General features: G+C 34.8%; 4 protein-coding genes across 6 annotated transcripts; 2 read left to right on the plus strand and 2 right to left on the minus strand.

Annotated features, from left to right (window-relative positions):
• Window positions 1-343: 343 nt before the first annotated feature.
• Window positions 344-7,480, plus strand: LOC115246236 (serine/threonine-protein kinase unc-51). 2 transcript variants are annotated; one of them, XM_029824939.1, is made up of 14 exons: window positions 344-981; window positions 1,489-1,581; window positions 1,770-1,820; window positions 1,903-1,972; window positions 2,161-2,337; window positions 2,879-3,113; window positions 3,457-3,777; window positions 4,009-4,074; window positions 4,313-4,597; window positions 4,835-5,088; window positions 5,348-5,731; window positions 6,009-6,136; window positions 6,319-6,454; window positions 6,819-7,480. In XM_029824939.1, exons 1-14 carry the CDS (start codon window positions 892-894, stop codon window positions 6,890-6,892), a joined length of 2,364 nt encoding a protein of 787 aa, XP_029680799.1. In that variant the 5' UTR covers window positions 344-891; the 3' UTR covers window positions 6,893-7,480. The 2 variants fall into 2 exon arrangements, with proteins under 2 accessions (XP_029680799.1, XP_029680800.1); XM_029824940.1 differs by lacking the exons at window positions 344-981; window positions 1,489-1,581; window positions 1,770-1,820; window positions 1,903-1,972; window positions 2,161-2,337 and adding an exon at window positions 2,553-2,729.
• Window positions 7,481-7,963: 483 nt separating this feature from the next.
• On the minus strand, window positions 7,964-10,668 carry LOC115246239 (translocator protein). Its single transcript, XM_029824944.1, has 3 exons — window positions 10,457-10,668; window positions 9,201-9,413; window positions 7,964-8,384 (listed from the first exon to the last, which is right to left on the minus strand). The coding sequence occupies exons 1-3, from the start codon at window positions 10,559-10,561 to the stop codon at window positions 8,187-8,189; spliced, it is 516 nt and encodes a 171-aa protein (XP_029680804.1). The 5' UTR covers window positions 10,562-10,668; the 3' UTR covers window positions 7,964-8,186.
• A 1,389-nt stretch (window positions 10,669-12,057) lies between these two features.
• Window positions 12,058-14,828, minus strand: LOC115246238 (transmembrane protein 120 homolog). Its single transcript, XM_029824943.1, has 6 exons — window positions 14,641-14,828; window positions 13,968-14,086; window positions 13,578-13,736; window positions 13,409-13,501; window positions 13,067-13,284; window positions 12,058-12,976 (listed from the first exon to the last, which is right to left on the minus strand). The coding sequence occupies exons 1-6, from the start codon at window positions 14,719-14,721 to the stop codon at window positions 12,570-12,572; spliced, it is 1,077 nt and encodes a 358-aa protein (XP_029680803.1). The 5' UTR covers window positions 14,722-14,828; the 3' UTR covers window positions 12,058-12,569.
• A 138-nt stretch (window positions 14,829-14,966) lies between these two features.
• Window positions 14,967-20,932, plus strand: LOC115246237 (cytochrome P450 315a1, mitochondrial). 2 transcript variants are annotated; one of them, XM_029824942.1, is made up of 7 exons: window positions 14,967-15,103; window positions 18,095-18,677; window positions 18,802-18,992; window positions 19,132-19,466; window positions 19,892-20,116; window positions 20,233-20,445; window positions 20,506-20,932. In XM_029824942.1, exons 2-7 carry the CDS (start codon window positions 18,157-18,159, stop codon window positions 20,620-20,622), a joined length of 1,602 nt encoding a protein of 533 aa, XP_029680802.1. In that variant the 5' UTR covers window positions 14,967-15,103; window positions 18,095-18,156; the 3' UTR covers window positions 20,623-20,932. The 2 variants fall into 2 exon arrangements, with proteins under 2 accessions (XP_029680802.1, XP_029680801.1); XM_029824941.1 differs by lacking the exon at window positions 14,967-15,103 and adding an exon at window positions 16,844-16,990.
• The last annotated feature ends 2,375 nt before the right edge of the window (window positions 20,933-23,307 follow it).

Here is a 23,307-nt window from a genome sequence, read left to right on the forward strand (position 1 = left end):
AAAAGATCTTTTTTTTTTTTTTTTTTAGAGATTGCTTATCGTGATTCTAGAAATTCTCTAGTCGATAACCAATCGAAAGTCTGTATCAGACTAGGCATTGAAGATTGATTGGAATTTGACTAATCAAAACAAAAGAAGCTGAAATTGATCTCTTTTGATTGATCAAATTTCACTCTTCAATCTCATCAATCTAGAAATAATAATAAAATAATAATAATTTAAAATAATAACAATCTTCAATGCGTCCGATACGCTACTGCGCATGCGCAGGTTTGGTTCCGCGATCTTCCCCCACTGATCGCAGCCAATCGGCGCGTTCGACAAAATTCGACGTAGGAGTAATGAAATGTCACCCACACGCGCATCGCGTGTGCCAGATTTCTTCTGTAACGACGTCACGCGCGCGCGAGCGAGCCTCGCGATGATGTTTGACATTTCGTCAACTTCTTACGGCCATTGACGATTGCGTCAATGCCGAGGAAAACGTGTGACGGGTAGCGCGCAGTGCGGGGGTGCGTGGTGCGTCTTCTCCGTGGCGTGTTTTGTGTTTTCTCGGACGCATCCATCGCGCCCCTTCTGTTCTTCTCTTCCACCTCCTCCTCCTCCGTTGTCGAGTTCGCGGCTCCTCCCCCGCCTCCTGCGGTGCATTGCTCCTAAGAATCAGCAACGATAATTGGACGTCACGATCGAGGACAATGATAATGGACGAGGTGTATGAATCCTGAGGCTGTGCGTTTGACCAACGTTGATCGAATCCCGACAACGTCGAGTCTTGCAGGGGACAACGACGGCAACGCCACATATCGATCTCCGATCGCGGACGATGCATCCTCGCATTGTTGATAAACCATCGACCTCAGCACGTCGGTAGAAATCGGACACGCGAGAGAGATGGAGATCATCGGCGACTACGAGTACAATCCCAAGGACCTGATCGGCACCGGCGCCTTTGCCGTAGTCTTCAAGGGCAGACATCGCAAAGTGTGTATCCTTCAGCTTGTCTTTATTGTCATTTTTGTCAGCATCAATTAATAATCTGTCACAAGTTGTTTTTATTTAATATTAGTATGAAACCTTTCGCAAAAGTCCATTGTCTTCGAACGTGACTTTGTAATACTCTGATTCTTTTTTGTAAAACTTTGTCCAGATTTTAACAGATACTTTGCTTTGGAATAGTGTGCACGATAGATAAAGTTTATTGCAGAATTTTGTTATACTATTTAATGGAACACAATATCTGTTATTATTTTTTACTTCTAGTACTTTGTTATTCAATAGATAAGATGCTTCAGAAAGTAGCCTTTGCTATTTTTGATAATCCTTTGTGAATCTTTCTTTTCTTATTTTTTTACATGATTTAACAATATATATTATATAAAATTATAATTTAGAAATCTCTTTATATCCTGTCATTGTATTTAATCTAATTTAATATTTAATGTATATTTGCAATACAATAATTACATCTAATTGCTTCATATTCTGCAGAAACCAAATTTGGTGGTGGCTATCAAGAGTATCACAAAGAAAACTTTAGCCAAATCACAGGACTTATTGAAGAAGGAGATTAAAATCTTAAAAGTATGTTCTTTATACTTATATTAGCAGATTTTTTAAGAACTTTATATACAAAAAAATATTAATGAATGTTTAAATTATATTATTTATTATAATTATCTTGTAATATTCTTTTATCTATTTTAAAAATAAAATTGGAAAATAAGAACAAAAGATTTATATATATGTATAAATAATGCTTTGTCTTACAGGCATTAACTAAACTGCACCACGAAAATGTTGTTGCGTTGTACGATTGTAAGGTAAGGCTATCAATTCAATTTTATGGAAAAGTATTTATTATTACTTGTGATAAAAATATTAAAATTAATCTCTTTAATACAGGAGTCTAATCATAATGTCTTCCTGGTTATGGAGTATTGTAATGGTGGAGATTTGGGAGATTATTTAAATGGTGAGTTTACTTAAACAATTTAAAAGAATTGCAATGAAGAAAATATCTTAATCGAAGAATTAAATAAAACTGCACATTTTCTCAATAATAAAATTAATGAAATCTTAGTCAATTTGTCATGATATGAATTATTTATATATATATATGAACATACATACATATAAATAATTTGTATCTTCTCATAATAGCAAAAGGTACTCTCTCCGAGGACACCATTAGATTGTTTCTCAAGCAATTGGTTCGTGCAATGAAGGTGTTGCATGCCAAAGGAATAGTCCATAGGGATCTCAAGCCACAAAATATTCTGTTGAATCATAACTGTGGCAAAGCTTGTCCACAACCACATGAAATAACATTAAAAATAGGTAAGAATATTTTTATTCTAGCCTTTCATTTTATCAAGTTTGAATTTATTTGTCCATTTATTTTATTTCTTTTCGTTGTTGGGTTTATGAATTCTTTTAGGGTTAATATATATGTCGATAATATATGCCAGTAATGTTTTTTTTGTCATGATATGAATTATTTATATATATATGAACATACATACATATAAATAATTTGTATCTTCTCATAATAGCAAAAGGTACTCTCTCCGAGGACACCATTAGATTGTTTCTCAAGCAATTGGTTCGTGCAATGAAGGTGTTGCATGCCAAAGGAATAGTCCATAGGGATCTCAAGCCACAAAATATTCTGTTGAATCATAACTGTGGCAAAGCTTGTCCACAACCACATGAAATAACATTAAAAATAGGTAAGAATATTTTTATTCTAGCCTTTCATTTTATCAAGTTTGAATTTATTTGTCCATTTATTTTATTTCTTTTCGTTGTTGGGTTTATGAATTCTTTTAGGGTTAATATATATATCGATAATATATGCCAGTAATGTTTTTTTTTCCAGCGGATTTCGGTTTCGCTAGGTTTTTACAGGAAGGCGTAATGGCTGCGACATTATGTGGGTCACCAATGTACATGGCGCCCGAAGTCATTATGTCCCTCCAGTATGACGCTAAGGCGGATCTGTGGTCCATCGGAACCATATTGTATCAATGTCTCACTGGGAAAGCACCGCACCCTGCAAACAACCCTCATGCACTCAAATCAATCTATGAGAACACAGTCAATCTTGTCCCTAGGTACAAGCAATATTTAATAAGAGTCTCATTCTTTCATATTGTTGGTAACTATTTAATTTCTATTCCTCAGAGATCGAAAGAGTTTTGAATTATAGATTGGAACTTTCTTGTGTGAGAAACAATCCTTTTATGTTTCCATATAGATTTTTGTTATTTCATCATCATTTATGTGTTAAACTTCTTTTTTTTTGTATAATTTCTTAAATTAGGAACTTGAATAGATTTACTAAAACTTGTATAGATTTAAAAAATCTATTTAAGCTTTTTTCATTATCGTAAGAAAGAAATTATAATATAGAAAATATTATAAGAAAAATATATACTATGTATGTTCCTGTTTTAGCATACCGCCTGGAACGTCGCTCGAACTGACGAATCTCTTGATGGGATTGTTGAGGCGTGAGGCGACCGATCGCATGGATTTTGATCAATTCTTCGGTCATGCGTTCCTAACGGGTACTCGAGACAGTCCTAGTCCGAGCCCGGTGCCCGCCGAACTGCCTGCGTCTCCGGGTACAATGGTGATTCCGATCGAGGAAGGAACGCCGATTGTTAATAACCCAGAACCCGAGACGACGGAAACTCCATGTTCTAGTCCCGAGGACGACTTCGTTCTTGTACCGAGCGATATCAGCAGTGATACTGATAATAATCCACCAGTAAAGTAAGTTTAAATTAAATAATTGACTAAAAGAGACAGATACAAAACAAAGTTAGATTATATGTATGTTTTAATTAAATTAATAATAAAAAGAAATTTTATAATTTCATATAATCTGTAGAATTGTATTTTCGATCTCCAAATATTTGCATATTTTAATATATTTTGTTGTTTTTTAATGTGTAAAGCATTTTGTCAAAATGTTTGTTATATTGTTTTTATTATTTTTCATAGGTATACTAAACAAGTGAGTAGGGAAGCCATAAGCCCCCTCCGACCCTGCTTATCGAAATTGGGCGAGTACGTGACATTTTATTATACTTTTTTTGATATATCAGAGTTTATATATAAAAGTATATATATAACTGCATTTATTGCAAACCTGCAATTATATTATGCAAAGATTAATTTTATTAGTATTTAATCATATATTTTTCATTTTGATTATAAGAGTATAAGAAATTATATAGATATCAAATTAACTACACTCTCTCAATTTCCGTATTATTACTATATTTCTATGACTTATATTCGCCAGATATGCTAGACAAACGAGTAGGGAAGCTATCAGCCCACCCCGGCCATGCTATCTGCCAATCTCTGAGCCGATTCCCGTTCCATGTCAACGAAATGCAGCAGTTCAACAGCCACCGCAGTCTCCATTGACGAATGCCGCCCGTTCCGGCGGCAGCAGTGTTGTTCCTCGCTCCCAACCTATCAGCATGAAACGCAGCGTGGATTCCCACAGGAATCATCCGCCAGACATCGGTTCTCTCAGCCCACCTAGCGTGCAGTTTGTCATCGGTACCCCACCCGGCAGAAGGTACAGACATTTTTTTCTGACAGAAAGAAGACGAGCATTACAAATAAGTCATGAAATTTTGAGTTATTGTATTTCACAAAAATATAATGATTTCTCTTTCGAGAAAGGAAAAGGGGAAGGAAAATAATTTTTATTTCTTTATCCATAGGATTATATATTTTCCCAGAGTCTCTTTTCGATCATTGATATTCCGCTTGCTCTTCGAATAAAGCTAATTTGTAATTTGTCAATTGTTAGATTGAGTGAGACTCCGCCGCCGCCCAATACCTGGCAAGTGAGTCCTGTAGCAAGGCACTCGCATACGCCAAGCGGAACCTCCCCGTTGCGACGTTCCACGGGCAACAACAGCGCATCTTCGCCACTTCTCACGGGTCCACTGGCAGTGCTCGGTTCGCCTACCTCGCGAGCTTTTCAGGACAACAACAACACCCTCAGGCATTCGCCTGTTATACCCTTTGGCACCAGAGCTGTCACTCTTCCGGAGATATCTGGTAACATTCTTTAACCAAGATCTTACGTTTGAATTATTATTCACATCAGCTGGAGCGATGTATCAAGATTTGTGAAATCTTATCGTTTTTCAATAGTCATCAATTAACAAGTAATCTCAACATCGCTCCGACTGAAGTTTCATGTTTCTCAATAGCTAGAACATCGTACAACAAATTACAAAAAACATCATCTGTTACCTGCTATTAACTCCAATCTGTTTTCGTATAAATTCCATTATTCTCTCTTTCTCGTTTATAGAAGCCGGTAGTTTCCAAAACCTCTTTCCGGACATACCACCAACGACGATCGATGATCGTCCGTTGACGTTTATCGCGCCGGAATTGCCGGAGGAGACGCTAATGGAACGCGAGCATAACGAAATCCTGGCGAAACTGAACTTCGTCGTCGCGTTGTGCGAGTGCGTGTGCGAAGTCGCCCGATCCAGAGCCGGACCGCTTGGTAACATCGAGCAACCAACGCCGCTCAGTGGTATCGAGCAGATCGGTAACGCGGCTACTAGGAAACGCGCCGAGCAAGTCATCCTGCTGGTTCGGGCTCTTCAGTGGCTTAGTTCAGGTCTGAATCTGGCTACTCAGGAGCTCAAGGCTGGAAGATTGCAACCGACGGCCACCGTGAAGGAAGGTGAGTAGATTTTGTAAATTTAGAATTTTTTTAAATAATATTTTAAATTTTAACATATTTACCTCCATATAAAAAGATCTTTCTCTCTAAGAACTTTTAAATTTCATTTTAAAGTAAAGTTCGCGTGCAAAACTGAATATAAAATAAGACTATTTTACGTATTTCTATTCTACGTAACTTAATTCATGAGTATATGTTTGCAACATAGATATATTATAGAAGGAAAAAAATTTAGACGAGTTAATATATATATTATCTTCTCTCTATAATATTATAGTCGTCAGCACCATGAACGAGAAATTTAAGTCTTGTTTGACGGAATGTAAACAACTCAACAGCGTGGGGCTTCTTCGCCAAACAGGAGCCACAGCGGACAAGATATTATACAATCATGCGATTCACATGGTAACAAAACTTTATTCCTTTTTAATTATATTTATCGCCATTCTCTTTTGATATTTTCTCCTCTCTCTTTAAAGCCTTAACATATATCTGTATTATATCTTTGACAGTTGAAAGATAATTAAAAAATTATATCTAATGTTATCGTTTGGTATACAAAATATTTGATGAAATTACTTTTTCAGTGTCAATCGGCGGCATTAGACGAGCTATTCGGCAAAGGCGGCGAATGTTTCCAGCGCTACCATACGGCGCAGATATTATTGCACTCGTTAGCGCAGCATGTCAGCCACAGTCAAGACCGAGCTCTGCTCATTAAATGTATGTATTGCATGTAAATATATGTATCTTTTTTTTTTCAGTAAAAATATTAACGCAAAAGCTCTTCCTTAGTTACCTTACCAATCGTTTTCACGATTTTGATGTTTCAACTTTATTTGAAATTTTATTCAAATATGACAAATCCCATTCTTTTGCATTAAGTTTCATATTTATTTATCAATATGTAATTCGTAAACATTGTATAAGAAATAGTACATAAATATTCTCTTGTTAAATCTCATTTTTTATCATCTCTATTTAAAAAAAAAGTAAAGATTAAATTATAATTCCCGCAGACATGTTTTTTTAAATTTATTATAGGTTTTATGGTTGCCTTGATCACGATTTATTGGTAATCTTTTAGACAAAGAGGCTGTGGAGAAGCGGTTATATGTGCTACAGCAGCAAGGATACATCTACGCGACTGAACTTACGTAGCGCTTGTGAAACACGATAGCCGAACATGGCAGCAACAGCCGCCCGGAAGAGGTCCCGCCCGTGCAGCAGCCGCCCGTACTATCGTACTCGATATCTCTCTTATGTAATATATTCTGCCCTATTCTGTATAAAAGGCGAGATTGAAGCCGAAAACTATAAGCTCTACAGCTCGAAACGGAGACGGGACTAAATTCTCGCGGCTGACTTTACTTTACCGAGGCTAATTAACCCAAAAAAAAAGAAAGCTCCACCTAGTTCCATGTGCGGAATAGGGTAGACAATGAAGAAAATGAAAGTCTCCTAAGTCACCATATCCCCTATTCATTCACCCGCCCCCGCCCCCGCCCTCTTAAGATTTCTTTGTATGATTTATTAAAACTTAGTACAATTAAGGTATTATAATTGTACACTATATAATGTACGTACACGTCGATCGATTAACTAATCTTTATTTCGTATATCGATCAATAAACATGTGTATACTAACGGCGTTGTGCGTTCAATGCAAAGGCACGTCTCGTCGACGACTGCGGTGGTCAACAAACAATAATGACAATTGTACAAAAGTAAAGTAGTGAATGATGGGCATATTCGATTATCTCTCTTAAGGCCATGACACGTAAACAAGTTTTAATCGTAAACGTAAGGCCGTAAGCAAATCGATCAATCACAGTCGAGCATCTCACAACAATGTAATAAAAATGTTTGACTATGATTGGTCGATTTGCTTACAGCCTTACGATTACGATTAAAAAGTTTTTATATATTATGGCCTTTACTCTTTCTTTTCTTTGATGCTAAATCCAAGAACAGCGAGTCGATAAATTATGCTTTTTTGATCCACAGATTGTCGATGCAAGATTATTTTTTTCGATTTTAAATAGCAGCTTGCACAAATCTTTCCTTAAATGACTTTATAAAGAAAGAAAAAGAAATATTAATGCACAAAATATTTCATTTAATATATTAATAATATAAATTTATATTAATATTTTATTTAATATATTAATTAATTAATTAAATAAAGAAAAAAAATGATGTAGATTTTGATAGAAATATTTTGCGGAGATATTATTTTTTTTTTTTCGCTTAACATTTTTTTTTTTTCATTGTATACATATACAAATACTCGATATTTATTCGTTATATACTCAGATTATTGATTCAAAGTATTCGTTGAGCCCATCAATAGCATCGATTTCGTGAGATATGTTTTCCCAACATAAAAAGCTAACTTTGTCTAAGCAAAGATTTATGACTTTCTGTCTCTCTCTTCTCTCTGTTATGTTTGTCTTTAATTTTTCTTTTCCTCAGTCTTCTCGACAGCCGGGAGCTGTTTGTTATCTCGGTAGATGACGTAGTTGAATACTGTGGCGAGAGAGGTCCACACAAAGTAGGGAATGATGAGATAGCCGGCGACAGGATTGACGTGGTAGAATGCGATTCCAAGTGTCGCCGTGCTGGCTGACAATGCTACAATTTCGTAGAGAGCCTGCGCACAAGTGTAAAACGGTAGTTTTAATAGAGTTTTCGATCTCGAAACGGTTTTATGGATCGTTCTGCGAGTGTTTAATTTTCTCTAAAGTTCAAAATGCGAAAGTTCATTATCAAAATCTATGAACGCACGGTAGATCTATTCTTTTTTAGGATTTATTGCACATAGTTGTACTTAAAATTTATTATTAGTATAAAAGTCGATAAAACGAAGAAAAGAAGAAATAGAAAGTAATAAATTCTCTTCAGTCGAACTTCAGTAAGATAATTGAAGTGAAAAAATCGCTGTCGAAGCGATCCAAATCCGTTTCGGTTTAAAACCGCTAAGAGATAGATCAGATTCTGTTCAAACTAGGAGACTATTCGAGCGGTTTGGTTATCAGAGCTTATTTTTTTATATCGTTTTATTTAAAAAATATGAATATTATCATGTTATCCTATCATGTTTCCATATTAAATGATGGAAATTATATATATTGCATAAAACTGTTTATGTAATTTCCATTTCATTTCCACATGTCAGATTTAACATTAAACTTTTAGAGAGAAAATGTATTTTTTTATTACGGCGGAAAATTACAAGTTCTTTGTAATTATATTGCCTAGTTTTTCTAGTTCCAATAGCGTCGCGTTTACTCGCAAATAATTAATATTATTCTCAAAAGACGCTGCTTTCGAGAAGACATCTATTTTTAGTATTTTTTTTTTTCGATAAAATTAATAATATCTACGAAAATACACTCGAACGGTCTCGTATTGTCAGATTTTTAAATTAAATAAACGCGTATGTATGCGTGCGTATTGGATGTAATACCCATTTAACGTTATGAGTTCCGAAGAAGAGTGGCGACCACGACCAGTTGAGGGCAAGATTAAGAGCGTACACGCTGAGCGGTACGGCCGCCTCCTGCAGGCCACCCCCGTCCCGCCACACCAGGTACGACGAGTAGCCCATTGTACAGTAAAGGGTGGTCCATACAGGTGCGAACAACCAGTTTGGCGGAATGATTTTCGATTTGTTCAGCGTCTATAAAACAAGAGTAACAACGGATTATGAAAGCGCGACCTATGTCTATCTACGTACAAAACGATATTATTATATTATATATTAGCAATAAAATGTGTAATTTATTGTAAACACATTTGCAATATCTTCTACGATCGATAGTAAATGGAGAGGTTTTACTCTGTATTCTCGCTTAAGTTCTATGTCTGTTTTGTGTGAGTAAAAGAAGAGTATCCCGAGAGATAATGTATCTGCGCTATTACTTTATACTTCTTGTGATATAAATGTATCCGAGAGAAACAGCAAAGACGAAAGAATCTGCTAATTTTTGCTATAAATACACTGACAAGTAATTAGAGATTCGTGAAACTGTAATTGTTCATCATAATGATTGATTACGAATATGATTCATAGATTGGTATGTTTTATTTATTCTGTGGAATTTACGTCTTTAGGCATAATTGCCTCATGCACACAATTGTAATTAAATTATAAATAACACGCAACTCTCTCAAAGCTATTACAATCGCGATATGTATATTACACGGATGTAATACACAGTTACATATGATAAAATATATTTATAGTTATATACATATAAAGAATACGTGCATACACATATATATAACTATATGAAAACATTTATAAATAATGAGTAATTATAATAATTATATATGATTATAATTATATAAGTATCAGATTACAAATATAATTATAAATAATTATATAGACAACGATATTTTTATTGCAATAATAATTGTCGCTATGAAAATGTATACGTTTTATAGACAGACCTACATACTAAAGCAAACTGGATCGAACGATTTAAATAGCAGCAATTGACGCGAATCGCTCGTGTATATCGATTCGTGCTTATCGAGTGACCTTCGTTTATAAACACTTCCGTGAGTTTAGAATTAAAAACGGCAAAAAACGTCATATCGAGAATAGTACTTTAATCGATCCATTATAACTTTCTTGGGTTTTCATTACGTCGCGATGACGTAATCCCCGGCGCCGGTTTGGCGTCGCACCAGCATGACACATTCGCATATGATCCTCACCTCGTACCAATTCATATTCCTCTGGGTGATGTAGCCGCCGACCCAACCGCCGATGTTAGGGCAGACCGTCGCCGTCAATAGAGGCCAATTAATCCGCACCGGCATCTTTTTATTCTTGAGCTAGGACGAAATGGAATGTACAGATTTCTCGCGATGTTACGTTTGCGGAGAACGTCGATAGACTGAACGTAAGCTTACCTAGCGACGTAAATTGCGATGACTATTGCTTTTCCATGGCAGTGACGTAACTATCGTCATACATTGGTTTGTGCTAGGTAGCTCCTATTAAAGTGCTTTATTTTCAACTTGTTGCAGTCCAGAAGATAATGTATTGTTTATCAATATTCTTTGATCAAGCATCTCTTTTTTGATTGTCTAATAAAAAAGAAGAAACAGCATGAAACAGCATCTTTGAAATTTTTTCAAGTAAAATCAGAATTACATACACTATTTAAAAATAGGAAGTATAAAATGTAGATGTGTACAGTATTTCAGTCAGTGAATTCAACCCATTGATATATGAGAGCTCCTCAGTCCCCCTATTGAAATCGTCGAAAAATATATATCAATTACAATAAAAAGTCAATAATTTGAAAGCATCTAAAACAGTCATAATAAATAATTATTAACATATATATAAATAAATAATAAATAATTATTACTTACTATTATGTTTTTCATCGCAATTAAATTTAAAGAAGGGCGATACAAAGAAATTTTTACAAATTTTTGCATGAAACCATTCGGATGGTGATTAAACAGTACATGTAAGAGAAAAAAATAGAGAAAGAATTATGTGTGTATACATATATACATATATATGTATATATTTAAGTTTTGCTATCATTGTGGTACAAATTGCATATATATTAAATTATATAAATTCGCAAAGTTCAACGAGGTACGCTTTCGCGCTTACGTGCGATGCGGATGAAAGAGAAGTGCAAAACAAAAGATAAATGCTTTAAAGAGAAGAAGAATTAGTGACTTAGTGCGAAACACCTTTCAGCTGACATTTCTTGTTTGTAAGATCAAACGGTTTGATACGTTTTTTATTTATACATGAATAAATACATTTTAATAAATATATACATGTCGGAACAGAAAAGTAATAATTATATGATACATATTCGATGCATTCTCTTTACACTATATTTTATAAGAAATAAACGCGGTATCTCGAATATAAATATATATATATGTATATATACATACATGTATATATATATACATATATACAATATACATATATATCTGTATATCAGAACTGTGTAATTTACATGTGTGTATGTGTACATATATACATGCATATAGATTTCTCGGTATTTTATCAATGCTTTATGCATGTCGTAATCAAACTATGATATCGAATGGATATCAATTCAATTGATAATAAATGTGTGTATTTGGTGTATCCAAGCGAGAACCGTATGCCGAGTACCCCGGAATAAACTAGTCAAATTATAACAATTCAGTCTGAAGTCAATTTCTCTCTAATTAAACTATCGAGATGTTCAATGTTTTTGAAATAATTAGCCATCTAAAATAAGGCATCTTTTCTAATTAAGAAAGGATAAAAGATAAATAAATACAAAGCTATATAGTATATAATTGATTTGAAACAGGTTTTAACAAGTTTCTTTATTCGAAACCTATGTACAGAAATTTCGGAAAATAGCATTAAAGAGATAGTAATCCCGTGCGACGATTTTTTTTCCTAGGAAAAAATAGATTCGACAGATTTATCAAGAAAATTTGTTGTGAAATTAGATCAGCTTATATACTCCGAGGTTTAACCGGAGAGTACAAAGAACATTCACTAAAACATTCTACAACGGACTTTATTCAAAACTAAAATCAATAAAAAAATACACGGGATTGCGATTCCTTCCGTTTGCGGTCAGTTATTTACGACGTTATATGTGTGTATGTAATTATAATTTACCTTTATACGGCGTAACGAGTAAAGCACTGTTCATTATGTTTTAATGCCGGCACTACTTATACCATCACCACTTTATAATGTAAACTCTCGTCTGTTATTCGTAATTTTTCTTGATTCGCGTTATTCTGATGAGTTCTTTGCCAGCCGAAAATGCTTAAGTTCTTCGTCTCACTCACTCTTTTCGCTTTTGCTGTCCTTATCATGTACAGCTCTTTCCTTCCTACGATCAGACTTAGATGCGAACAGATGATCCGTGACGCGTTCTTTGACGAGCTTCTGCGGAATCACCATGATAGTGGTCGTGGTATTGCCTAAGAATAGTACAAGGAACATAGCACTGAGTACCGACACATGCCATGTCGCCTCTGAATGATATGCCAATTCGTATAACGTGTACGCGTTGTAAAGCTGAAACAGGTAACCGACGAAGAGGAACGGCAGTAGAAAAGAAAGACCGCGCCACATCCACGAATGAAATCCTTCGATAGTAATGTCCATATTGTCTCTCTCACCCAACGCTTTCAATCGATACAAAACGCCGCGTTGGTACCGAAACTGCAAGTATTGAACTACACCTAAGGAAATAATATTATGTCATTAAATGGAAATTAATTGTTATAAGCAGTTGAGTGCAATTGTTATGCTAAAAATTGCACAATACTTACTGATGTATACGTTGAACCACATGAATTGGTTACGAAAGATATACCACGGTCCTGTATTTGGCCACACCAATAGAACAGCGGATACTACAGTAGAGAGAAAATGATGAAATCTCCACCATCCTTTGATTCTCGATCCGTTCACTTTGAGTATACTTTCTCTTATTGTCAGCGTGCAATAGTACCAAACGAGAAGAAACATAAAACTAAGTTCTAAAGTCCTAAAACATAATAAAAATTATAATAAAAGTATTACATATGAATAAAATTTATATTTGATAGAAAATAATGCAATATTGGTCATACAAATGTGAATTATACATAACAGAGCTATTTTATACATACCTTATATTAGTAAATAGATTTACTACGGATAATACAAATCCAATTACTGACAGAACAAGTTTAAATTTCTCATATTCATCTTTGTATTTGAATCTGAAAGTGAACAAGTGTTATGAAACCACTCTGAATGCAACATAAACCAGGCTCGATTCTTAATAGCATAACATACTTGTCGCTTTTATTTAATATGGAGACATTAACACTGCCTAGAATAATTTGAAGATAAGTGCCGTTTGGCTTAGGTAATGTTTGTTCTATCTCGTACAGCTGTTGCTCCCTCCTTGCCATAGATTTTCGTAATTCTTCTCGCGTTCCTTTTGTGTTCAATCTGAAAATAGATAAAAGAAGAACCATAGAGATTATCACATGAAGTATCTCATTAATTTCAGCAATAATATCACAGATGCTCCAAATATTTTAATCAACATCTTTCAAGTAAAATAAAAGTATTAGAGTTTCTTCAGTTTTTTATATTCGAATAGCTCTCTTAAAATTTATTCTTCTATTGTATCATAGCTCTTCTATCGTATGAGTTCTTCTCTATATTGTGTAAACTTACTGTTTCAACATCTTGGATATTATGCCCATACGATATTTCTGATGTGAGAGACCTTTAACACATTTTGCTTGCAGCTCACCGATCTCTTCTAATTTTGCAAGATACTCCCTATTTAGTGCCTGTCAACAGATATAAAAATCTTTTTAGAACACAATAATCACATACTTCTACTTGATTACCAATAAGTAATAATTACAGATTTATAATACACGATTGCTGTCAAATATTCTCTTATTCTTTTATTATTCTTTAAATTACATTATACATTTTTTTATACATTTATCTCACACATACATTTTATATTTTTATTTCTCTTATCTAATTATACTGAAATAATTTGAAAAATAATCAATTTCTGTCAAAATAATAATCTTCATACACAATGTAGTCTTTATTAACATTTTGTAATCTCCTGGAAATAGTAAGAAAATAATCCAGAGGCGAAAATAATATCGAAAAAATATACACCAAAGCGTATATGTGTATAAACGACGATTTATCAATTGTCATTTATTTAAAGTTCATTAGGTAGATTTATCAAAGGTCATGCGAGTGTCACACGAAATCGCTGAAATCTCCGGATCCTCCGCCGGCCAGAGCAGTATCTTGCAGTACCTGTGCCAGACGCAACATAACCTCCCCTCCCGCGCAAAACCCGGGATGATTCTCTCACCTCGAGTGCCTTGTAGTCCTGCGCCAGATCGTCCCATTCCTTGGTCAGTCCCGGTTCACAAATCTCGGCGTCCAGGTCCATTGCGTCGGAGAAGACGTCGGGTCAGGTCAGGTTAATAGGCGATCGTTTGATTTCTCTCGTCGATGTTCTTTCACACTTTCTGCTGCTTCCTGCACTCGCGGACACGTGGCGAAGAGAGAGAGAGAGGAGAGGAAGGAGGGAGAGAAAGAGAGAGAGAATCAAAATTGAAAAATGCGAGGAAGAATATAGGAAGGACGGCGGAGCTAAAGTACAGCCGTTCCAGGTGCATACGTCATTCTCGTACACCTTCGAACGGCGGAATGTCGAGGAGATCGAAACCGGAAGCGAGAGAAGGAGCGACGAGTGAAGAGCAACAGCCGGTGCGCCGGATAGAGTTAATGATAGTGCTGTCGCTGATAACGCTGATAATGGCGCGACAAAGGTCAGTTAATAATGTGCTCGTTGATGGGCGAAGATTATTTGGATTATTAAAATTTAACGGTCGAGCGATTGTTGATGTCGATACTCCAGGGTATCGATATTTTATGCTTGATATCCAGAGAAAAGGAGAGAGAATGAGAGCGAGAGATACTTCGCGAACTTTGCGCGCGCTTAAGATTTCGGCTAAAAAAACATCATTGGAAGGCATAAAAAACAGTTAATGAGAACAAATAACATATATTAGAATAAATTGCAATTATAAATTTTAATTACTAAATTGTAATTATTTTCTATATATTTGATAATAATTATAGCAGTATATTTTTCATCAATACATTTTGAAGTAATAAATGTATAAAACTAAGTTGTATATATTACTGATATAAAATGAATTAATCTCAGCCACGTGATCAGCGCACGTGATTTTGATGACAAATGACGTGCATTTGCTACCTCTGGAATATAATATAAAATAAGTTGAAGACGAGATATCGTGTTGATAATAAATCCGTTATTTTTATCTATATTTTCTACACTTTCCTGTTAAATTACCTGATTTTATTTTCATTAAATTTCAAGTGTCAAAAGTATGTAAGAGTGTAATTAGGAAGAAAAATAAATAATGTTTAAGATTTTGCAATGCATTAGAGAAAAAAGGAATCAAAAGATAAAACATATTTAATTCAAATTTATTGATCAGAAAATATTATATATAATTGTTTCATGTAATAATTTAATAACAATTTCATAATTATTGTAGTTAAAAAACATATAGATCTCCATTTTTTTTATTTTATAGAAATAAACTAAAAAGAAGAGAAACGAGAGGGGGGAAGGGGGTTACCTTATTTATTTAAAGTACTAAAATAATGTATCTTTCTTGCATCACCCAGTAATAAGATAATATGTATGTATGTTGCAAACAATACCCAAAATCCCAAAATTTTTTCAATCAGGAACATTGAATAGAAGCGCAATATCAAACTCCTGAAATTTACATAGACGTGATTTATTTTGAATAAACTTAGCATATCTCGAGATAAAATTGACGTGTTTCTCTCATTCAAATGTTCCTTTGCATTATTTATAGGCGCTTAAGGTTGGTTTAAAATTTATTGAGGAAATTTATTGAACAAGAGAACTCTTTTTTTTTTCATTCCGAAGGTGGATCCAAGTATGAGTGGATCCTGAAGCTCGAAACTTTAAATATCCATGAATTTCTCTCATCTTTTTATAAAGATAAAAGGAAGTTTAAGCAATACCAAGAATTTTATTTATTATTAAATTGCGGAAAATTTATTTCTTCTTAAAAAAAAAAACTGAACAAATATAAAATTATAATTTGAGCGCCTAGTGTATTAATCTAATCTTCACAAAAAATCGCGAAAGAGATTCTATCACACATCTCTGATCGAGATGAGAGGGATGAACGGCGACGCTGTTCTATATATAGATAAGAACATTCAGCGGCATACGATTTCCTGTTGCGAGTCTAAGCGACTCCCGTATTAAAGAAGGCAAAGATCATCGCGATCAGCTTGACTCTAGCTTCGCTTCGTTTCCACCCTGTCGGCCCTGTGCTTCCGGTTTACCGCGACCGGCAATCAGGAAGCCAAATGCACGGCAGTGAGCATCGGGATGCTCGCCAGACGAGTCCAACTCCGTAGAATGGTTTGTTAAATTGAGAGAGAGACATGCAGAGAGTTCGAACTTTGACACACCGGGTACAATCCAAGGATAGTTTACACCTGTAAAAACATAAACAAGTGTCAGTTTTCAAAGGCGGCGCTCTACGATGAAGAGAGGTGTTGTTATAATTCGATAATAGTGCCTCTAGCATAGTGATATGAAGAGAAGGGTCGATTAGAACTAAAATATAATTGTGTTGGTGCGTATATAAACATTTATATTATTAATAATTATTTAGACAAGATTGCAAGATCTGTCAATTGTTTCAGTGTGGCATGAAAATTAAATTTAGTTAAATAAATTAGCACAGTCTTCATATTTAATTTGTCGTTAAAATATCAGGATTTATTTAATCAAAAAGAATTAGTTTAATAAATTGGCATAAGTTAAAATTTTGAGGAAAAATTGATTACAAATCGAACCACTTTACGAGTACAAGTTAAAATTACTAATTAAAACTATCGGACTAAAAAAATTGCATAAAATAAACTTACATATACATATGTTTGAGAAACACTGTCTTAAGGATAGCGTCTTATCGCGTTAATGGAGTATTTTCGAGATTTCAAGGGTCGTTCGATGCAACCACACTCGCTCGTTAGGATGTTTCAGCTTATCGATTTTGCATTTTTTCTGTAAAAATAAGATGTATCTTTCTATAAACCAGTTAAACGAGAAATGATAAAGCGAGCTTATATATTTACATGTTTCATAAAACTGAGATTATTCATAACATATTACGTGAGATATTTCATAACACATTATATACGTCGTGTACATTGAGTATTAAAGAAGATTGTATCGGCAGCATCGTTTTGTAAACGGGTGCCTCGTGTTCGCCAATGAAAAACGCTCATCGTGTCGACGAGAGATAAAACTTGTCAATTCGTCGCGCTGAACGCGTGTATACGCATGATATGCACTTTGCTTCTATCGTCCTGTTTTCTTAATTACGCGTTTTTTTATCTCTCGACGATGGAACACTTTCTCATTGCGTGAAAGAAAAAAAAATATCGATGCGGCATTTCCGGTACAGAAAAATAGAGAGATTATTCATTTATCATCCCGTTTACGAACTGAAAAAAAAATATTATTATTATATGTTTATATAACAATGACATTGCGTTATATATATCGCAAAAGTCGTGTTAAAATAATATTATTCTCTCGCTTTTTAAAATAAAATTTACAGACATTATACTCGTGTTACCTTCATCCTGATAATTTCGTCGACTCGAAGAAAAAAGATGCTGAATCGTGAAACGCTGAATCGATAATACGATCTGATTTCTCTCCTCGACAGTGAAGCCGCGCACGGTCGTCGCACAGTTCCCACGAATTCATATACCCGGTGTCGTCGTGAAGATGCACTGGATGGTGCGAAGAATCCCGCGTAGGATCTCGAGGTCGGTGAACCATTGCGGTGAGTTCAACGTCTCGTTCTCCAAAGAACGCGGAACGCTTGGATGCGATCCGCGATACTTCATCCTGAATGAGAAAGATACCGCTCGTTCTTCGAGAAACGTCGTCAATCATAATGCGACGAGTAGTTCCATGTTATCGCAAACGTTTAAACGAAACTTGAGCACTTTTGCGGAAAGGACACCGCCTGAACCTCGAAGAATCCCTTTTTTCGGCACGATGTTGTCCCTGATGATGGCCGGCGGTGCGCAGAAACTGCACGAGTACGTGGACAAGAGGCATCGGAAACTGGGACCGGTATTCAAGGAACAAATCGGACCATTATGGATCATCTTTGTAAATTCGCCCGACGAATTCCGCAAGATCTTCCTGCGACTCGAGGGTCCTACGCCGCAACATTTTATACCGGAGGCTTGGAGGCTGTACAACGAAATCAGAGCGCAGCGACGAGGACTGATCTTCATGTATGCATAATGTTCTTCTATTGACACAAAAAAATCAAATGGAATTAAATGTTAATGATTAAATTGTGGTAATGGAAGGAAAAATTTCAATATTATAAAAGTTTTATTACGCTTTTTGAAATAGGGACGGAGAGGAGTGGTTGCATTTTCGCCGAATCCTCAACAAGACGATGCTGCTGCCTAATCCGACAAAACTGATGTGCGCGCCCTGCCAGAAAGTCGCCGAGAATCTAGCGAGGAAGTGGACGTATCACAGTTTAGCCGGTTCTACGATACCGAATATGGAATGTCAGCTCTATCAGTGGTCTATCGAGGGTAAACTTTTACACAAATGATTTATTATTCGTATCTAGTATTTTTACTATTACTGATTAATGATTAATATCAGATTACATTTTGTCAATTAGCGCTACACGTTAACTGATGGCATAAAAGTCGCGTGTTCTCGTTGCAGTGATGCTGGCGACTCTGATAGGTTCGCGATGGCGAGATTGCGAGCAGCATATGCGTCCCGAAACGGAGTATCTGGCGCAGATGCTGCACCAGATCTTCGTGTATTCCACCACTCTGTCGATGATGCCGGCCAAGCTGGCGATGAGACTCAGATTGCCGGCATGGACCAAGTTTGTCCGCACCGCTGACGCAATTCTGGTCACAGTGCGCAATCTAGTCTTGAAAATGATCTTTCTAGACAGCGACGGGCTTCTACGAATGATGATAAACGAGGGTATCCGCGACGATGATGCCGTCAGAATCGTCACTGATTTCATTATAGCCGCCGGCGACACAGTGCGTTTTCCAATTCATTAATTTAAACACAAAGTGTTTGTGCGTAATTCATTTAAATTTGACAAAGAAAAAATGTCATTAATTTTTCGGATTTGTTTCAAAAACAGAACCTTTTATAAGATTTTATTCCATATTTTTCATTCAAAATTGAATTATTTTTTCGTTTATACCATTAATTATAAGATAACGTATTTGAAATATGATACGCCAAGATGTTTAAATTCTATTTACAGTAACATATATAATTATTTTAAATCCTGATGTTTGCATCGAATAGCAGCATTTTAGTCAAGGAAAAGTCGATTGTAGATGATTATAATTAATTATTATAATGAAAGATGATTATAGTTAATTGTTATAATTAAAATTACGTAGAATATACCTCATATAGAACAAGTATCAGTTTGCGACCGGTGTTATTTTAGACGGCAATCTCCATGCAATGGGCGTTGCTGCTGCTCAGCAGTCGTCCGGAGCTGCAGGACCAATTGTTTCACGATATCAAGGATCTGCCGCCGGAGGAGATTCTACGGCATCCGCTGCTGAAGGGCGTGTGGAAAGAAGCGCTAAGATTGCACCCCGTCGCGCCATTCCTGTCGAGATACATGCTGGCGGACAACACAATCGGCGATTACTTCGTGGCGAAGGGGGTAATCTACAGAATAATAAATTTTTTCGTTACATCATATTAAATTCGACGATGCTTATTACGTAGACAAAAATGTTTGCAACTTACAAGAGATACACAGCTTCCTTTTCCCTCTAGGACTTGATTGTCCTGTCGATTTACTCGAGCGGCCGTGACAGGAACGATTTTCCAGAGCCGAATGAATTCCGGCCAGAAAGATGGATCAGAACGAAGGACGGTTCTTATCAGGGCGTGAAGAACTCGTATGCCACTCTGCCGTTCGCGATGGGTGTGAGGAGCTGCATCGGTCGCAAACTCGCCGAAACGCAGATGTCCCTCACGTTGGCGCAGGTGAGTGCAATAAATCCAATTCGTGTTACGATCTCGTGCATCTCATTTTTTTCTTTGCAGCTCATCAAAAACTTTAAGATCGAGTGCGAAAATCGTGACAGTATAAAGATGATTTTGCATCTGATCTCTGTACCATCGAGGCCCATTCAACTGAAACTGACGGAAAGGAAATTATGATGAAGATGTTGGAACTACAGAAGGAAAGAAAATTGATAGAATAAAGGAATAATAAATATAAAATATAAAAAAATTAAATTCGATTTATATGTATGTACATAAGATGCATTTAAAAAAAAATTAATGTATTAAATGTGTTTTTTTTTTAATATGAGAAAAATTTAATGATATATACATGAAAAATAGCACACGGAAATTTTAAATAAATGCTTTTATATTGTGTATAAATGTGCTTCAAATGTATGCGACGCGGATACATACCTCGTTTATGCATGATAAAATATATACAGGAATATAATATAAATATAACATTCTTATAATTACATTATTTTAGTAAATATTGGAAAGAAACGATCGAATTAGATATTACAATTAGTATAAAATCGGTGCAATTTTTTTTTTTTTTTAGAATGGCTTACTTGATAACGACGAATGCACTAATATTTTTGCTATTTTATGACGAGAATAACGACGATGAAATATAGTAAAAAGGATTTTAGAGGCATACAAAGCAGGGTTTTACCTGATACCAAAATCCTAATAATATATAGCGATCACATGCGATATTCAATCATCGACAAACATCCGACACGTTTTGAGGAACTCGTGACAGCTTTTAGTGTACAAGATTCACTTTTAGACAGTAAAATAATCACAGAATGATTGGAATGCTATTTCCTCGGCTAGCACCGCAATTCGAATTTGAAACCGATAACGTGATTGGTTCGCTTCTTCGATCACTTTCAATACTTTGATAATCGCAAGATGCTTCTTTAATAAATTTTGATTTGCATTAGATCGTTAAAAAAATCGATTGACATGAAGCCCACTTGGCGCGACAAATGCTTCGAAAATTGTTTGATTAATGTGATTCAACAGAGAAAATAAATATTTACCTTTTATCTTCTAATCGATCAATTAAACAAAGAATCAGAAACTTTGAAATAATTTTAGAATGTAGCAACCACATAAATGAACAAGGTAAATATAGATCGGCATACTCCTTAATCATAAGCGACGCATGCGCGATTATTGGGGCGCGCAATTTTTAACAGCGAAAGGTCCTGAGATACGATTTCTCTAGTTAGTGTCAACTGGATCCATTTTAGAACCGGCAAAACTACATGGCCAGATTCACTTTTCGGTGCCACGGTAAAACAGCCGGTTGCATGTTCGTGCTAGATTCATAATTGTGAATTAAAATTGCGGAGAAATATTATAAATTTATTAATGTTTTATTAATTGCGCGTGATGTTTTGTCATTTTAATATATACTACGGCCAGCGATAATAAGTTATTATTGAAGTACTTTTATGTACATATACACGCATATGAAATAAAAAATAAATTTTCTTTAATCAATTTTCTTAATAATTTTTTTCCTAATTTTTAAATATAACGGATAGAAGATATTTACAATAAATTAAATAAATGCTTTCGTGTAGAAGATATTTACGATAAATTAAATAAAAGCTTTCACTTTTTTCTTATTCTCGAAACAAACTTATCAAGCATTTTAAGCAATATCAAATTATGTTTTTAACTTATATAGCTTTTTATAATTAATTAATTTATTATTAATTATATTATTTAACTAATTTTTAATTTATAAATTTAGTTGGATATACACTAATGCGCACCGATGCACATTAAAAGCGATTATATACAAATGTATATAAACATAAGTAATTAAAATAATAAGATAATTAATACTACATGTCTTTTGAAAATAAACACATGACGATATAAATACACGCCGCTTAAAGCTATTTTCGCTCGAAGAAGATTCTTCGCCCTCATTTATTCACTAAACGCTTCGGAGCGAAAATAGTGTCAAACGGAGCGCATTTATTGAATATATAAAAACTTTTATAAAATTTTTATATTTCTTATATTTTTGAACATAATTTTATTTGATTAATAAGATTTCTGCAAATGAAATGACAAAAAAACGCGACATTATTCGGATAAATTTTAATTAGATACAAATTTAAAAATCAGATACAAAATTATGTTTCTTATCTAAGTAAAAATTATTCGAATTATATCGTATTTGATGTCATATTTTAATTGTAAAAATCTCATTAATCCATTAAAATTATTCTCAAATCGGTAAAATGTAAGAATCTTTTTCAAAATAAGAATCAAAGTGACAGAAATCTAAATTATAAATTATTGTTTTGTAGCGATCTTTACGGACAATAATTATTTCTTTAACAACAAATAGAATTAAATATATTTTGTTCACGGCTATATCATTTGACTTTTTGACGATCTAGATATAATTTGGATTAAATATTCGGCTTTGGCGACGTAAACATTGGCACGCTATTGTTCATGGCTTTGTTATCATTCATACAACAACATTTGAATAGAACTGTAGTGGGGCGAGACGCTCAAATTCCTTTCCTACATATTATTATTTGCATGGCGACACTCGAGCAGTAAAGTAGCAGTGCGAGATACTCCGTTAAATTTCCTAAACGCGATTACAAGTACCGGGAAATAATTTGACAAATAATTTCTTCAAAAATATTTCAATTTAAATATATTTTGTTCGCCGCTTTATCGTTCGACTTTCAACGGCATGTAAATATAATTCGAATTAAAATCGCGCAATTAAACAATCGGATCGCGTTGTCGCGGTATCGCGTTTTCGCGTCGTCGCGTCTTCGCGTTGGACTT

The sequence above is a fragment of the Formica exsecta genome, unplaced genomic scaffold (assembly GCF_003651465.1).
Source record: "Formica exsecta isolate Colony F162 unplaced genomic scaffold, ASM365146v1 scaffold1414, whole genome shotgun sequence".
Lineage (NCBI taxonomy): Eukaryota > Metazoa > Arthropoda > Insecta > Hymenoptera > Formicidae > Formica > Formica exsecta.

Excerpts from the sequence above, each read along its gene's own strand:
- LOC115246237 (XM_029824942.1), top strand. The coding sequence starts at position 18,157 with ATGCACTGGATGGTGCGAAGAATCCCGCGTAGGATCTCGAGGTCGGTG. Across the intron at positions 19,467-19,891 it reads TTATAGCCGCCGGCGACACA|ACGGCAATCTCCATGCAATG; the intron begins GTGCGTTTTCCA and ends GTGTTATTTTAG. Across the intron at positions 20,117-20,232 it reads ATTACTTCGTGGCGAAGGGG|GACTTGATTGTCCTGTCGAT; the intron begins GTAATCTACAGA and ends TTTTCCCTCTAG.
- LOC115246239 (XM_029824944.1), bottom strand. The coding sequence starts at position 10,561 with ATGCCGGTGCGGATTAATTGGCCTCTATTGACGGCGACGGTCTGCCCT. Across the intron at positions 9,414-10,456 it reads GGAATATGAATTGGTACGAG|ACGCTGAACAAATCGAAAAT; the intron begins GTGAGGATCATA and ends CTTGTTTTATAG. Across the intron at positions 8,385-9,200 it reads GAACTCATAACGTTAAATGG|GCTCTCTACGAAATTGTAGC; the intron begins GTATTACATCCA and ends ACTTGTGCGCAG.
- LOC115246236 (XM_029824939.1), top strand. The coding sequence starts at position 892 with ATGGAGATCATCGGCGACTACGAGTACAATCCCAAGGACCTGATCGGC. Across the intron at positions 1,582-1,769 it reads AGGAGATTAAAATCTTAAAA|GCATTAACTAAACTGCACCA; the intron begins GTATGTTCTTTA and ends TTTGTCTTACAG. Across the intron at positions 3,114-3,456 it reads ACAGTCAATCTTGTCCCTAG|CATACCGCCTGGAACGTCGC; the intron begins GTACAAGCAATA and ends TTCCTGTTTTAG.
- LOC115246238 (XM_029824943.1), bottom strand. The coding sequence starts at position 14,721 with ATGGACCTGGACGCCGAGATTTGTGAACCGGGACTGACCAAGGAATGG. Across the intron at positions 13,502-13,577 it reads ATATTAAATAAAAGCGACAA|ATTCAAATACAAAGATGAAT; the intron begins GTATGTTATGCT and ends GTTCACTTTCAG. Across the intron at positions 13,285-13,408 it reads AATCTATTTACTAATATAAG|GACTTTAGAACTTAGTTTTA; the intron begins GTATGTATAAAA and ends ATTATGTTTTAG.